General features: G+C 40.0%; 1 protein-coding gene across 1 annotated transcript; it reads left to right on the top strand.

The window, feature by feature from the left end:
• Nucleotides 1–4,516: 4,516 nt before the first annotated feature.
• On the top strand, nucleotides 4,517–6,866 carry LOC143433989 (uncharacterized). The gene is made up of 3 exons (XM_076928155.1): nucleotides 4,517–4,550; nucleotides 4,749–4,809; nucleotides 5,828–6,866. Exons 1-3 carry the CDS (start codon nucleotides 4,517–4,519, stop codon nucleotides 6,864–6,866), a joined length of 1,134 nt encoding a protein of 377 aa, XP_076784270.1.
• Nucleotides 6,867–17,464: the final 10,598 nt, after the last annotated feature.

The following is a 17,464-nucleotide window of genomic DNA, read 5'->3' as shown; positions in this document are numbered from 1 at the left end:
TGGACCTGGTCGGTCAGTTTTGATCTCATGTGAGGCTGACTGGCAAGCATCCTTATTACAGAGCTCATAATAAAGACCTCCATGTGTTTGCATTGCAATGGGCTCTTTGTTGGTTGTTGGGGTCTCTGTGACTTGGACATAACATCTTAGTGCATTGACTAGAACCACAAGACACCCAGGACTCCCAACTTAAGGAATGAAAGGCCGGTTTTTAATATCCACCAGTGTTTCTGTGTCAGTGGCTTGTCTGCTAGATATGAGTCTGTGTGCCTTGGTTTTCAGGTTTTTCTTGAGTATATGTGGAGGGAGATGACTAAATTGAACCTGGAACCCTGCTACAGTGAATACGCTGGAGAGCCGCAGCCCCAAAGTGCTTCGAAGATGTTCCAGAGCCTGGTATAGTGGACGTTGATCCTCTGGTCTTAATTTCTGGGAAGGTTAGAGCAGACTTGAAGCCCTGCTACAGGGCTCACAGCTGCCATCACGTCTTCATTTTCTCCTCTGTCCAAGTGGAGAAATGTGCTGGGTAGCCTCTACTGCCCCCCTTGTGGCTGTCTGTTATATGTGTTGCAATTTGTTATTCTCTGACTGAGGAAATTAGACAGACTCCACCCTAGTCAATTTAGTTTCTAGCCACACACCTTGGGTTAAATCCTTAACAACAGGACCTAGACCCATTGACTAGTCCATGACAGAGAGCTCTTTGAGAGAGCATCCAGAGCAAAATCAGGCTCTGCCTACCTTATTTTAAAGGGTAGAAAGACAAAGACCTCATTTTTCACCTCCTGAACTACCCTCTGCCCAGTTCATATGTGACTATAGTTTTGAACTTGGAGCTGTCATAAGATGGAAGGTCATTCTTCATCAAGTCTCACAAAATTAGCATATCTTCCTTGGACAAGAGGTCTTGTCTTGTTGGTGGCCATTTCCAGTTGTGTGGGACAATCTGCTTTTCTGTCTACCTTCCAGCTGTTTTAGCCACCTCTTTGGTAGCACTGGCCTGGGAACCCAGGGTTAAAGAAACTCACCCCAGGTCAGCACATCCTCTGAGCCCCCCATTCCAGTGCTCTGAGCCAGGTGCCCTTCCTATTTTGTCCTTGCTCAGCCACAACTCCAACTCCTTCTTATGGTGGCTGGGCTCTTGTAATTGATATGGTTATCTCATTCATTTTCAGTTGTTATAACTTCCTCATTTATTATTGTGTCTGTGTCATAGTTGTCTTAAATTTACAACATTTCATAGGTACAGTCATCTGAAGGTGCCTCAGTCGAAGGCGTGCTCTCATCTGAATGGCTGGTTTCTATGTCTGTGATCGACAGTGTTGATGATTGATTAGGAAGGCTCCTCCACTGAGGCTGACAATATCCCTAAGCAAGTAGGCCAGTGCTGGATGAGAGAGCAGGCTGAGCATGAGACAGTGACCAAGCAAGAGAACAAGCCAGGAGACAGTGTTTGTCCATGCTTTTTGCCTTCAGTTTCTAATCTAAGCTCCCAAATGATGGACTGTGATCTGACAGAACCATATACAACAACCACTTATTACCTGAGATGCTTTTGCTTAGATGATTCAATCACAGCAGCAGAGTAGCAAGTTATAATAGCAACAACAACAAAATGGTATCAAAGGGTTATTTTGCTGCTGTACGGAATCTATGTTGTAGATTGTATTCTTGTGGACAGGTCAAATTTTGGGTAGAAAGGTATTTTTATAGGTTGGTGTCTCTAACTCTCCACCGGGGGTCCTGCCTGACCGCATCCATATCTAACTGCATCCATATCTAACTGCTATGCATGTCAGCTAAGACAACCACATAGATTCCTTGGTGCCTTCCAATTTGTGGTCTCTGACACATCCTAAATGTACCCCCTCCTCCCAGCCAGCTGCAGATATTGATTAATTTTTTTTCCTCTGGCCTCTCTTGTCTCTCACCACACCTGTTGCTGGTTCTCCCCCATTCCCCTTTCTTATCTGCTCTAACATCCAGTTCTCACTCTTTCATCTGTTTTCTTTTATTGCTTTATTCCCCATTTTGAGAGTGATTCAACCATGTTCATTTGGGCCTTTTTGCTTCTATAGCTTCTTTGGGTCTATGAAGTATAGTGTTGGTTTCCTCTTTGTGGTTATTATACATTTGTAGGTGAGTACATACATGCATGTGCTATTAGGTCTGGGTTACCTAACTCTGAATGATAGGTTCTAGCTGTATCCATACGCCTGCAAAATTCAAGATGTCCTTGTATTTAACAGCTAAATAGTTTTTCCTTTTGTAAATTAACCACATTTTCTATATTCATATTTTGGTTGAGGGGCATCTGGATTCTTTCCAGTTTCAAGTTCTTATAAATACAATGGCTATGAACTTAGTAGAGACCCTACTCTAGGTCACCTGCCTTCAAAGAGTCCCTCCAATATCGCCTATTTGTCCCTTGAGAGGGTGTGGGCACCTGGCTACCCATGATGGTGTATCAAGTCTCTATTGGGTTAGGTGCATCCTCTCCACTGAGGCCAGACGTGGCAGCCCAGTTAAAGGAACAGATTCCAATGACAGACAGCAGCTTTAGGGACACCTACTGCTACAGTAGTTGGAGGACCATCATGAAGACTGAGCTGCACATCTGCTAATTATGGACCATGGTCTTTTTTCCAGTCTCTGTATGTTATTGTTTGTGACTCAGTCTCTGAATGTCCCCAAGGATCAAGGTTAGTTGTGCCTGTTGGTCTTCCTGTGGAGTTCCTATCCTCTTCAGAACCTTAAATCCTCTCCCCCAACTCTTCCATCAGAGTTATCAAGTTCTATGTAATTTTTGACTGTGGATCTCCTCTTCTACTTCAGTCAGCTGCTGGGTAGAGCCTCTCAATGGATAATTATGCAAGACTCCTGTGTGGGAGCATCATAGAGTATCCTTAATAATGTCATGGATTCAAGCTTGTCTATAATGTGTGTCTCCAATTGAAAGAGTTTTCATTGTCTATTCCTTCAGTCTCTTCTCCAGCTTTATCTCTGCATTTCTTTTACACAGGATAAATTTTGTTCTGGGTGTCACCAGTGTTGTGGTTGAATCTGATCCTTCAGCTTTCTTCTCAGGCTCTCATACATTCCCCATTTGGACTCTGTCCCTCAATCACATAAGATACTGTGCACACATTTCCTGTTCAATGCTATGCTATTTTGCAAACCCGGTGGTTTTATATTTTTAACTTTATTCATTCTGTTTTTGTTTTTCTAGACCAAACTTTTCTGTGAAGCCCTTTCTGTCCTGATTGTAGATATAGAAACCACATAAGCCCCCTGACATGCTTTTGTTCAATAAGCACATGCTTTTGTGCTGCTCTTCATCCACATCTTTCATTTTGAAATTCAGACTAATATGTAGATTATATTCTATTTCTCTGGATGGCTTATGCTCCTGTCATCAATATTTTCTGATGTTTCAGATTCATTGAATTGCAGGTGTATGATGTTCTGCCTAACTGTTGTGTGTATCATGAAATTTTTGAATAAATGAGTGTATTATGGCTTGGTGCATGAATATGAATATCATGTGGGCCTCATCTTTACTGTTGTCAGAAGATGGCCTCAGAACTCCTAATCTTGAGGAAATGGACAGGTCTTGGTCCACATGTGTATGCTAGAAATTGACCATTATTATGTGGAAGACCAGCAAGAGCTTCCATCTCCTGAGCTATATCTTCTGAGCTACATTCTTTATTTCTGATCAATATATGCATTACTAATATTTTCATCTGTCTATTTTTAACTGTTTAAACATGAATTCCCTTATAGTAAAATTTAATTAATGTTGCTGTTTAAACTGGTTCACTTCATCTTTATGCAAGATGAATACAGAACTGCAGTGAATGTATAATTCTTTGCAGGAACTTCAGTAAAGAACTGTAAGTTCATTCTATCATTTTTGTTTCCTGCTTTATTTTTATAGAAGAGTGAGGTTCTTAACATGTAAGATTTGCTGTCCTGAAAGTCAATGGATAGACCATGCTGGCATCCAGCTCAATGACATACACCTGCCTGTACCTTTGTGATTAAAGACATGAGCAAATACATGCAGCTTGCCCATCACTTTTGTAGTTAGTAATTGTTCATACAGTTTTACAGATGTGTGCTCAGTACATTTGATCTGTTTCCCCCTGCATATCCCTCTCAATTGCCATTTGTGTTGCAAGGCTATTTCCTATTCAAAGGGTTGAGGAGTGACACAGGTGAACCCTGTGTCAAGGGTTCAAGTTTCAATATTTCAAGTTTCTTCTAAACTGACATAGTGATTATATAATAATTCGTGTTTCAGCAAATAAGCAAATGAATTACGAGAATTATATGATTATATTGTCTAGGAAGCATACATGTACTTTGTAGTGATGTCAGTATTAGGCTTTGTGTTGGACACTTATATGTGCTATTTTAGGATGCAGTGACTTATGATGATGTGCATGTGAACTTCACTGCGGAAGAGTGGAATTTGCTGGATCCTTCCCAGAAGAATCTCTACAAAGATGTGATGCTTGAGACCTACTGGAACCTCACTGCTATAGGTAAGACTGAATTTTCTTTTGCTTCTCAAAATAAGGGAAAAAATATTTCTTGGTTACTGATGATCATCCCTTATTTCAATAGAGATCAAGTAGTATTGAGTTGAATAAATCAGGTTCTTTGATGTAAAAATTCAGAGTAACTTGAATTTTGCCTAATTCCAATACCGTATCTTTCATCTTCTGGTACCTTGGTTTCAGGCTATAATTTGGAAGTCCATCCTACTAAAGAACAACGTCAAACTTCTAGAAGTCATGAAAGGTAATTTTATTGTCTAAACTGATACAAATATGACTGTGAGAAAATTTTAATATGATCTGGAAGCTCTAAAGAAAAGCAAGTGTGTAAAATATCAGTCCTTTTATTGTAGCTATGATTATAATATTCTCCCAAAACTGTGCCTCCATGTCAGTTATGTGATTTGTGTTTGCAAGGCATTTCTGTAAGAAAGTAGAGAAGGAAACAATGCCTTAAGCGACTCCTTTATTTGATTTGTGTCTCCATTAGAGCTATGTTGTGTAACTACCAATCTGAATAGTCTCATAATATTTAGATGTTTCACATGGAATAGTGATAAACATGTATCCATAACCTTATAATAAGCAGATACTCCATGATAAAGTTGGTGACACTCGTATTCTTATAGTGAAAATTTTAAGTTTATTGTTTTGTCAGTTTATGAGAGTCAAGAATGTTGTTGTGGAGAAACATTAATCATGTCTACAATGAACAAAAAGTCAATGCATGTGAATTCCATGTGGAAACCTATCATTTGTTCTTCTTTTTTAATGGGTGTATTAATTGTCAGAATGGATGAAACAATGTGAGCATAGGGATACTAAAAGGAAACAACCTCTTTCTATTTCAGAACAATGAGAAGATATGTAGTATTCTGCCTTTGGTAGACTTTCTGAATATGATAGGTGTTTGCAATTAATTGGTTTTCTGACTTTACTGGGAACATTTCCAAATTCATACTGCAGAAAATCATTATGGGTACTAGAATTTTGGCAATTCTTCTGTTCATCCTGTTTCACAGTGCTGTTGTGGTATGATGCTCACTACATGAAAAGTTAAGAATGCAATAAGAGTTTTAAAGCTCTTAGTTGTTCCATTTTATTCTGACCTGTGAATGCATCATGTAGAAATCTCATATAGAAAAAGGATGTTATAAATGTGAGTCATGTAGCAAATACTCTTACCATCACAGGTATTTTCAAGTACAACCGTGAACATCAAAGTGATAAAAGTATAAGATCTGAGTGTTCTTTATTATGAGACCAACTGTAAAATTGATTCATAATGATAAAATGATTGATCCGGCTAATAAATGTGGTAAAGCTTTCACATGTGCCCATTACTGTTGCAGGCATGAAAGAAGTCATACTGGAGAGAAACCTTATGAATGTAACCAATGTGGTAAAGCCTTTTCATATCATAGTCATCTCCAAAGACATAAAAGAACACATACTGGAGAGAAGCCTCATGAATGTAATCAATGTGATAAAGCCTTTTCATGTCACAGTAGTCTCCAAAGACATAAAAGAACACATACTGGAGAGAAACCTTATGAATGTGATCAATGTGGTAAAGCCTTTTCACAAAACAGTAGTCTCCAAAGTCATAAAAGTACACATCTTGGAGAGAAGCCTCATGAATGTAATCAATGTGGTAAAGCCTTTTCACGTCACAGTAATCTCCAATATCATAAAAGAACACATACTGGAGAGAAACCTTATGAATGTAATCAATGTGGTAAAGCCTTTTCACAGCACAGTAGTCTCCAATATCATAAAAGAACACATACTGGAGAGAAACCGTATGACTGTAATCAATGTGGTAAAGCCTTTTCTCGTAACAGTCATCTCCAATATCATAAAAGAACACATACTGGAGAGAAACCTAATGGTTGTAATCAATGTGGTAAAGCCTTTTCATATCACAGTAATCTCCAATATCATAAAAGAACACATACTGGAGAGAAACCTTATGAATGTAATCAATGTGGTAAAGCCTTTTCACAACACAGTAGTCTCCAATATCATAAAAGAACACATACTGGAGAGAAACTTTATGAATGTAATCAATGTGGTAAAGCCTTTTCACGTCACAGTAATCTCCAAAGTCATAAAAGTACACATCTTGGAGAGAAGCCTCATGAATGTAATCAATGTGGTAAAGCCTTTTCATGTCACAGTAGTCTCCAATATCATAAAAGAACACATACTGGAGAGAAACCTTATGATTGTAATCAATGTGGTAAAGCCTTTTCACAACACAGTAATCTCCAAAGACATAAAAGAACACATACTGGATAGAAACCTTATGAATGTAATCAATGTGGCAAAGCCTTTACAAGTTCCAGTTATCTCCCATATCATAAAAAAACCATACTAGAGAGAAACCTTATGAATGTAATCAGTATGGTAAAGGCTTTTCACAACTGGGTCATCTGCAATATCATAAAAAAAAACATACCAGAGAGAATTCTTAGATATGTAATCAATGTAGAAAAAATCATTTATAATTAAAAATTTTCCAAAGACATAAATGTTCACATACTGGAGAGAAACTGTGTGAATGTAATTAATATGGTAAAAGCCTTTTCAGAAAATTTTTTTCTCCAAAACCATAAAACAACCCATATTGGAAAGAAACCTATGAATGTAATCATTGTGGTAAAAGTGTTAAAATTTTTCAAAAACTTCTAGGATGCTGAGAGGAACCAAGAGTACAGGTCAGCTCATTCGTGAACTCTGTGTTTCAGAAATTTGGCTGACCACAAGATGGTTGAGTACGAATAGGCTGTTGAGAATAGCCTATATAGAATATTCTCCCTGACTGTTACTTAGACCCTGTCACAAACTGAATAATGGGCTGGGACTTTCCATAGGTGCTTTCCAATAACCCCCCTTGACTCCCCCTGGATTATGTTTTTTTCCTTGTGGTTTTGCCTTTAAATTCCCTGTGCCTCCAAAGCTCGGGGTCAAACCCCGTAGACCCTGCATGGGTTCCGTGTCTTGACCTCAGCATGCTGGTCAAAATATACCTCTTGCTGATTACATCGACTTCTGTGGCTTGTGAGTTATTGGGTGACCATGAATTCCTGAGGTTTGGGTGGGGGGAGTTCCTCCCTTTTGTGAGGACTTTATAGTGGTAAAAGTCTTTCCATAAAGATTTTTTCCAAAACATAAAAGAACAGGTATTGGACAGAACTAGGAATGTAATCTTTGAGCTAAAGCCTTTGCATGTCCCACTAATCTTGAAAACATAAAATATCCCGTATTGGAAGAAACCACATGAATGTGATCAACGTGGTAAAGACTTTTCACAACATTAGCATCTCCATTATTATAAAAGAACAGGTACAGGAGAGAAACCTCATGAATATAATCAGTGTTGTAAAGCATTTGCAAGTCACAGTCATCTGCAGTGACAGGAGAGATCACATACCAGAGAGAAACCTGCTTGAATATTCACAATGTGGTAAAGCCTTTGCATGTCAGAGTTCTTTACACACACACACACAAAGAAATCACACCGGAGAGAAGCCTCATTAATGTAATCACTGTGGAAAAACTGAGAATTCACTTTTATCTGAGACTACATAATAGAACACATTCAAGAGAGTGACTCAGTGTCATCATGGTGCTAAGCCCTTGCATGTCACAGGCATCACCTGATACATATTGTAGAGAAACTGCATGAATGCCATGAATGAGGTAAAGTCTTTGCATGACAATATACTCTCCAAATTCTTCAAGTGACACACTTTTTAGAGAAACCTTATGAATATAACAGGCATGGAGAAAACTGTGCCTATCACCGTAGTCTCCAAAGACATAAAAGACCACAAATTGGACAGAAATCTTGTGAATGTACTCAAGTTGGAAAGTCCTTTACATGCCACAGTATTCACTGAATACAAAAATCAACACATACTAGAGAGATACCTTCTGAGAGTAATGAATGGGGCAAACCATCTGCATGTCCTAATCATATTTCAATGCATGAAAGAATTTATGGTAGGAATAAACTGTGGTGATTTGAATATGCTTGTCCCTAAGAAGTGACAATGTTAGTATGTTTGGCCTTGTGGAAGTAGATATTACTGCTTTGAAGGAAGTGAACTCCTAGGGTGTTGGTCTTTGGAGCTCAGGCCAGTAAAAAACAGGCTCTCCTACCACCTGGCTGGAAGACAGTCTCTTCCTGGATGCCTTCTGATGAAAATGCAGAACTCTCAGCTCCTTCTCCAGCATCATGGCTGCCTGCATGCTGACATTCTTCCTGCTATCTTGGTAATGAACAAAACACTTGAATGTGTAAGACAGACCAAATTAAATATTTGCCTTTAAAACAGTTGCCTTGATCACAGTGTCTCTTCTTAGCAATGGAATTTCTATCTGAGACAGAAGTTCGTACCCTAGGCTTAAGTATTCTTATTGGTAGGCCTGACCATGCTTTTGTTGGAAGCAATGTAGATTTTTAGACTTTGGGTTTGTACATGCATTGAGTGGAACTTCATGGACCATGCTAGTAGAACACATATGTAATAAGGGTGGTTTGAATTTTGTATATAATTTTTATAATGTTTTGATGAAGAGTGTTTCTGTGTTTTGCTCTCATCTGAAGGTAAAGAGGTTTATTTTGTTAATTGCATTGACAAAGGAAGTCTCAGGAAAGCCAAGCATAGCCTTTGGCCTGTGTTTACTCTCATGGTGCTTGTTTTGATCATGCTTAGTAATCTTAGAAAGGAAAAACATGAAATGTTAGCTTCAAAGAGAAAATGCCACCAGGAAGTTGAATGAAGCTAAATCCTTTGATCAAAGATACACAATGTTATTAAAGAAATGGTGATATTATGGCAAGATTCCATTCACCTAAACATATGAATGTGAAGTTGTATGGATGAGAACTGTATAATGTTAGGCATTATTATTAACTCATTATTGTTTTTATGTCAACATAAGGAGATACAAATATGTGTCAAATTGACAATAGACAGATTGTGATTACTATACTGGGTTTTCAATTTAAAATCTTAAAGGATATAGGATAGACTTGGGTCCAGGCATGGTGGTACACAACTTAAATCCCAGGAGATGAACATCAAGCAGATCTCTGATTCAAGTCATCCTGGTACAGAAGAAGTTTTAGGTAATAAAAAGCTCTGGTATGGTCAAAGTGTTACACACATATTACTCAACATTCAGGAGACAGAGCCATGCAGATCTGAGTTCAAGGTTCATCTACAGAGCATGTTCAAGGACAGCCGAGCTTAGGCAGTGAAGTTGTTGAAAAATAGAAAGCTGGTGATGAAGTAATAGAAGGGGCCATGTTTGGGCCACAGGAAGCAGAGGAACTCAGGAACTTTGTTCATGTGGCTCTGATTTTAGAGGAAAGAATAGAAGGGACGACTGAGACGATTGATGCTGGTTGGCTGTAGTTAGAAAATTAGTGAGGATGAATAAGAAACCAGCATCACTGAGGTGAAATCTTCTGGTGAGTGTTTTCTGAGAGGAGAATGTTGAGTTCCAGAGGTAGCCAAGGTTGTCCCTTGTGGTGCAGCTTGACTTGGTCCTATGTAAAACTTACCCAGGTGGCACTGGTTTTAAGGCATGGATGTTTCATGCAGTGCAGCTAAGGCATGGCACCATGAAGGGAGCAGGAGAGGAACGCAGTCAAGACTGTCACAGAAGAACCCAATATATTGAATATGTCAGTCCCATGGGATGAGCAGAAAGAACAGCAGCAGCAGTTGAGTGGAGTCAAGCCAAACCAAGTGTACTATAGAGGGCAGAGCTGGAGAGAGACCCAGCTTCTTTTCAGGAGCACAGATGATCATCTGTGGATCCCAGATACTGGAACAAGAAGCTGTAATTTTGAAATTACTTTGGAGGCCCCAAGAGTTTTAGATTTCCAAGCTGTGGGATACCTTCTCAGGAAAACTACTTTCAGGAAATAAAATCAGCCAAAGAAAAAGATTGTGCTGCAGTGAGCAAGGCAGGAAGGAGTTGTGTTGGGAGCCATAATGGGACAAGCTAATAATGAGCAGATGATCATCCTGAAATGCTTGCTTTGGATTATTATATAATCTGCGAAGAGTGTGCCCCATTAGCAAGGATGTGGTGGACATGATTTTAGGAAAGATTCCTGCTATTAATATGTGTTTCCCTTTATCATTATTATTATTATACATATGCTACTATCACCAAGCAATAGCACTCCCCTTCGTAGCAGATCCATAAAGATGTACTGTCTTGTAGGGATGCTATATATACAAATAGATGACTTCTTAAGTCTTAATGATAATCCTATAAGAATTCCTAAAATTATATCAGTGATTATTAAGCTCTTTTATAATGAGACTGCTAGTAAGTCCCTCAGGCATAGTTGAAACTGCAAAGATAACTCTTCCAGTCTCCTGAGTGTTATCAGTTAATTGCCCCATGAGAGATAGTAACTGGACCTTCTCCTGCTTAGAGCACATTCCAAGAGGTCATAAAACAATTAGCCTAGGTTACTAGAGGGGATCCACAATTTATTATAGGTACCAGACAGAAGAGAAAATATTGCCTGGGTTTATCTATATAAAACTTCACTAATTTCTTAAGTTATAGTTTCAAACTTTCTGTGAACCTGTGGAGCTAGACAGGTGATGGATGTCTAGCTAGATAATTACTCCTAATGGATATTCATGTAAACATTCTGTGTTGTAAACTTCTATTTCAATTTATGACTTGAAATTTGGTGTGAACTTGTGATGAACCTTGTAACATGTGACCATGTACTCTGAAAGATGTATAAGTTCTGAGGACAAAGAGATGAGAGTTCAGTTAAATAGTCAGTTAGAGTGGTGAGTTAGACTAGTCAGTTAGTTAGAGCCCATCGCCTTTTCCTTTCCCTCTGCCTAGAATTTTTCTCCCTTAGGTTTTTTACTTTGTTAGAATCTTTTCTTCTTCTCCACTCAGGACCTTTCCACGTTTCCCCTCAGATAGCTTTCATAGGATACTTTTTACACTTAATAAACTCTATAGTAACTTTTCTAAGCGTCTTTTCTTCCTACAAGTTAGAGCCCAGCAGTTCCTGCTGAGATAGAACAAAGGCTATGTTGCCTAATCCTCTGCTGTTAGGCTACAGGTGTTAATCACCCTACCCTGCAGTCTTTTATCCCCAGAAGAAGTTTTTAGGATAGTGCAAGGCTATTTACTTAACTCCTTGCTGGTCTTAGGGCCAGGATGCTGACTGCAGGTCAGCTACAGTAGCATAGGGGCTGCCTCGAGAAGAACCTGACAGTGGGAGGAGAAGAAAGAAGCAGCAGCTGCGTCTCTCTCTCCGAATCTCACCCCCAAGCCGGGGGTGGGGGGGCCGAGGGGGTTGGCAGTGAAGTTGTTGAAAAATAGAAAGCTGGTGATGATGTAAGAGATGGGGCGATGTTTGGGCCCCAGAAGGCAGAGGAACTCAGCAGCTTTGTCCATGTGGCTCTGCTTTTAGAGAAAAGCAAAGAAGGGATGACTGAGACAATTGATGCTGGTTGTCTGTAGTTAAAAAATTATTAGAAATGAAGAAGAAACCAGCACCACTGAGGTGAAATCTTCTGTTGTTTTCAAAGAGGACAAAGAAGTGGTATTCCAGAGGTAGCCAAGGTTGTCCCTTGTGGTGCAGCTTGACTCAGTCCTGGGTAAGACTCACCCATATGGCACAGGTTTTAAGACATGAATGTTTCATACAGTGCAGCTGAGGCTTGGCACCATGAAGGGAACATGAGCGGAACGCAGTCAAGACTGTTTGTCACAGAAGAACCCAGCATGTTGAAGATGTCAGTCCTGTGGGATGAGCAGAAAGAAGAGCAGGAGCAGTTGAGTTGAATTGAGGAGAACCTAGTGTACTATAGAGGGAAGAGCTGGAGAGAGACCCAGCTTCTTTTGAGGAGGGCAGAAGATCATCTGTGGACCTCAGATACTGGACCAAGAAGCTGTAATTTTGAAGTTACTTTGGAGACCCCAAGAGTTTTAGATTCCAGAGCTGTGGGAAACCTTCTCAGGAAAACTAGTTTCAGGAAATATAATTAGCCAAAGAGAAAGTATTGTGCTGCAGTGAGCAGGACAGGAAGGATTTGGAGATCTGAAAAACACTTTGACATCAGGCATGGAGATGCAGCGTTTGGAGATTGCCTTGCTGGCTTTTGGTCTTCTTTTGGCCCAGTATTTCCTCAAGAGGTGATTAAGAATGGTGACCTATAACCTGTGAATTTGGATGGATATTATGTGCTATATTTATGAACGTATAGGAGATTACAGTTACATGATTGGAATGATCTCAGAAGAGACTTTGAACTTTGGACTTTTAACATTTATGAGACTTCTATAGATGATGAGGACTTTTTAATTTGAACCTCACATATTTTGTATTATGCTATTTTTTAAATATGGTCCCCATACACTCATGTGTTTGCACAATCATATGGGGGCCAGGCAGTGGAATGTGGTAGTATAAATATGCTTGGCTCAGGGAGTGGGTGGAAGATATTATGAGATGTGACCATGGAGGAAGTGCATCACTGAAGGCTTTGAAGTTCCACCCAGTGCAGAATGGGCCCTCCTACTAGCTTCCTGGCAGACAGTGTCTTCCTGGCTGCCTTTGGATCAAGAAGCAAAACTCTCAGCTTCTTTGCCAGCATCATGTTTTCTTGCATGCCTGCCTTGCTTTCTGCCATGATGAAAAAGGACTAAATCTCTGAAACTGTAAGCCAGTCCCAATTAAACTGTTGCTTTTATAGAAGTTGCCTTTTTCATGATTTCTCTTCATAGCAATGAATACACTAAGACAGACACCCTGCGAGTGTATTTAATATAGTCAAGACAAGAATTCTCTAGTCTTCATTATTCTGAAAGAATATGTACTAGAGTCTAAGCATGCCCCCTGTGACACAGGGTACGCCTCCTGAGTCTTAAACACGCCCACGGAGTCCTGGACATGCTCCCTGTGACTCAGGACATGCCTCCAGTGACTCAGGACATTCTCCCTGAGTCTTAAACACACCCCTGTGACTCTGGACAGAGTTCTAAACAGGCTCTCTGTGTCACAGAACATGCCCTCCTGAGTCTTAAGCAAACTCTCTGTGACTCTGGACACAACCCCCGATTCTTCCTCTTGCCCCCCTGTGACTCAGAACATGCCACCTGTGACTCAGGACACACCTCCTGAGTCTTAAGCACACCCCCTGTGTATCAGGACATACCCCCTGAGTTTTAAGCATACCCACTGTGACTCAGGACTTGCCCCCTCAATCTTAAACATACCCTCTGTGACTCAGGACATGCCCCTGAGTCTTAAGCTTCCCCCCGTGATTCTGGACTCGCCTCCTGAGTGCTAAACATGCACCCTGTTACTCAGGACATGCCCACTGAGTTTTACACACATCCCCCTGTGTCTCAGGACACACCCTTGAGTCTTAAACACAACTTCTGTGACTCAGGACACACCCCCAGAGTCCTAATGGACATGTTTAGTATAATGAAGCCTTTGTACACCTCTGTAGTCTTCATCATTATGAAACTATTCATACTGGACAGTGGTTACATACTGTGCTAAAGCCTTTACATCACGGGGTCCACTGAGATCTAACACAACTCAACCACAGGACAAAGAAAATGATAAGAATTTATTGTAATCAAGTCACTACTGATAAATCAGAGCCACAAAATTATAGTCAGAAGCTAAGTTGCAATACCCCAGCCTCAGCCCCACCCTGAACCAGAAAGTTATATAGCTTCCAAAAGTCAAAACCACAAAGTCCTGTGCCAAGTTACAGCTACATTTTTCTCCCAATCACGTTTGTTTTTTTGTTGTTTTTATTTTATGTCAAATGATACAGAATGTAGGTTGTATGGTCAACATTATCACAGCCATTTGTTCTTTTGTGGTTAGGAACATGCATTATATTTTGAGAAATAAAACATGAATAACAAAGATTATTGTTAGGAATGAAGACCCCCAAACTTGGGAGACCCTTACTCCAGTCTCGGGAAGTAACGGCCACCCACAAACTCACAAGACACTATACCTGGATGCAATCAGCAGAGGTTTATTAGGGAGGAGAGTTGGCAACCAACAGTCAAACAGCTCACTCTTGCAGGAGTAGAGTTTGACAAAAGATCAGCAAGCTGAGGGGCTTTTATAAAAAGGGAAAACCACAAACCAGGGGAGGGAGAAGGGGGGCAAGAGGTTGTCAAGGATACATAACATAAAAATAGTTGAACATTCCACAGGAGCCCAAACCTAAATGATTCAGGATCATGTGGAAAGCACTCTGCACACCCATTCCTCACAAAATGTGGTCTTGCTGTGTCACTTGTTCAACTATTTTTTGATTAACTAGTTGATCCAATTTTTAAGTCCTTGCTTTTTGGACAGTTAACCAGTAAACAGATACTGGTGAGATGGCTCAGCGGTTATAGACCATCTGCTCATTCAGAAAACCAGTGTTCAAGTCCCAGCAAAGACATGATGGCTCATGACAAATGGATCTGATGCCCTCTGCTGGCATGCAAGGGTACCTGCAGAAAAAAGCCATCTAAAGTAGCCATTAGAATTAGCAATCAGTTAACCAGTAAAGGGCAATTTCACTTAGACAATCTTAGTATTACTTGGTGAGGTAACCTGTGGAGTGTCTAACACTTGAGTTGTTTTATTTGATATTTAGGTGAAAAGGGCAAGGGATCTATTAAGTTCTACTTTCAGAATAAGCTGGGGCTAAAGAGATGGCACAATTGTTAAGAGTGCTTGCTGCTCTTGCAGAGGAGCAGAGTTTAGTTTGGTTATCAATTGAACCAGAAGCAGAAATTGTAAGGCATATTTGGAGTAATATTTACTACACTTAGCCATGGTTTCAGTTATTTGCAACTATAGTCCACTTCAGAAAATTGTGTGTGTGTGTGTGTGTGTGTGTGTGTGTCAGCTCTAATCCAACAATGCTACATGAAAACTTCCAGAAAACACCCCATAAGTTTAAATCAATACTGCTCTTAGCTGTATGTTGTCACCTCTTATCACCTCACACTATTTTGTCAAAATGAATCATCCATCTTGCTTTATAAACTAGAATAGGGTCCAGACCTTGGGCACCTTTGACATCAGGATAGGAAGCTGAGAAAAGTAGTCATATGCAAGCCTGAACCTCTTCTTGCCTCTGCAGCAGTCTGCACTGTTTATGATTTATTAAAAAGCCTCAGGTATATGGGGATCATGAATTGCAGTCGGTATTTGCTTTCAATAATGCCATCTAGGAGCCCAGTGAGCAAACAGAAAAATATACAATGGTAAACATCCTTTTAACATTCAGGTCTGACTTTGATTTTTGGTTTTGCTACTTAATTCCTGTGAGAATTCAGAAGGGGTAGAGGAACCATCCTGAGCCTTAGTCTCCTTATACTCAAAGGAGGATACTAGGACTTCTCTTACATGGTGACTGTGCAGATCAGCTGTGATAACCTTTATGGAGCTTAGCTCTGAGGAGATAGACATTCAGTACATCATAGCTGTTTCTATTATCCATATAAAGTTGTCTATGACTAAATTCACATGAAAATGACAGAGGAATTGGAGGTCAGCAACAGAGTAAGCCCCAAAGACTAACATGTGACCAACATGGCTACCTAGCAGCTTTCCACCATGCAGGACTGAATCCTCCTGGCAAAACAATGTTGTAATGGGGAGAGTATTCATAATAAAAAATATGTACCTGGCTGCTGCTTTCAGTTGTTCTTTCCTATAAAAAGAGAAAGAAAGAAAGAGAAAAAGACCCATAAATGGAAAGAAATAGTTAATCTTGCTCCAAAGTCTATCTTAAAGCTTCATGTAGAAGGTAAAATAGGATAAAAGAAAAAGAAACATTTTAGAACAGGATGCTAGATATGGAAGGAAACCAAGGGATGCGGCACTTTGCCATGTGCCCCATACTCCTGCCACCGCCATTTTGTCCTATGCTCCCAAGTTTGTCTTAGCTGCTTATTCATCCAGGAAGTGGGTGACTGCCTACTCAACACCAGGATCTGTCACTCAATTTAGATGGTTTGTTTTGCAGTTGAGGCAGATAAGGACACCACGACTGGCAAATGTAGTTGCTATACTCCCATCCTTCTCTACCATCATGGTCAGCAGTGTTTAGTGCTGTGTTCACAGCAGCGTTATTTCATGTCTTTTCTCTCATCAGCTATTATTGTAAGCTCTGGTGTTTTGAATGTGTCAATCAAGCCTTACAACAATTCTAAGAGCAACTACTATTGTCGTACTATTTTTTTTTTCTGTTGAGAAAGTGGAGGAACAAAGAACCACATAAGATTTCAGATGTAAAGCAGTAGAGTTGTGATCCCAAACCAGGCAGTGTGTCTCTAGAATATGCCCTGTAGTGATGGAGTACAGCACATGCTGGCCACATATTCACTACTTGGAGCCTTTGCTCAGCTTTGCCTAGAATTTTCTACCCCCTTTCTCTACATAGAACAGTCTTGCCCATCCATCAAGTCCACTGGGCTGAGCCTCAATCCAGACAGGCTGTTCTAGCTCTGGGGTGACCAACAGTGGTTTCCTAAGGCTGTAATTTCAGAACTTGGTGTCTTTCTTTCTTATTTCATCTCCATTGTGTTTCATAGACCCCTCCAGTCAAGACTTAATCATCATCGATTGAATAAACTGCTATGAATCAGGTACCAAGACAGATACAGTTATTTCTTACTTTATTTAACACTCACACTAACTCCTTCAGAAATGGGCATTGTTTATACAAATATCCCTTGACCCAACCTGTGGGATGCAGGTGAAGATGTACCAGAGTACATACTTCTTTCTTAAATAAATTTTTCTTCCCAGACTCAAAATGGAAAGAACAAGAGTATTGGCAGACCTGGGCTCTGGT

The sequence above is a fragment of the Arvicanthis niloticus genome, assembly GCF_011762505.2.
Source record: "Arvicanthis niloticus isolate mArvNil1 chromosome Y unlocalized genomic scaffold, mArvNil1.pat.X SUPER_Y_unloc_2, whole genome shotgun sequence".
Taxonomy (NCBI): domain Eukaryota; kingdom Metazoa; phylum Chordata; class Mammalia; order Rodentia; family Muridae; genus Arvicanthis; species Arvicanthis niloticus.
The sequence above is the reverse complement of the archived record's forward strand: the minus strand, read 5'-3'. Positions and strand labels throughout refer to the sequence as shown.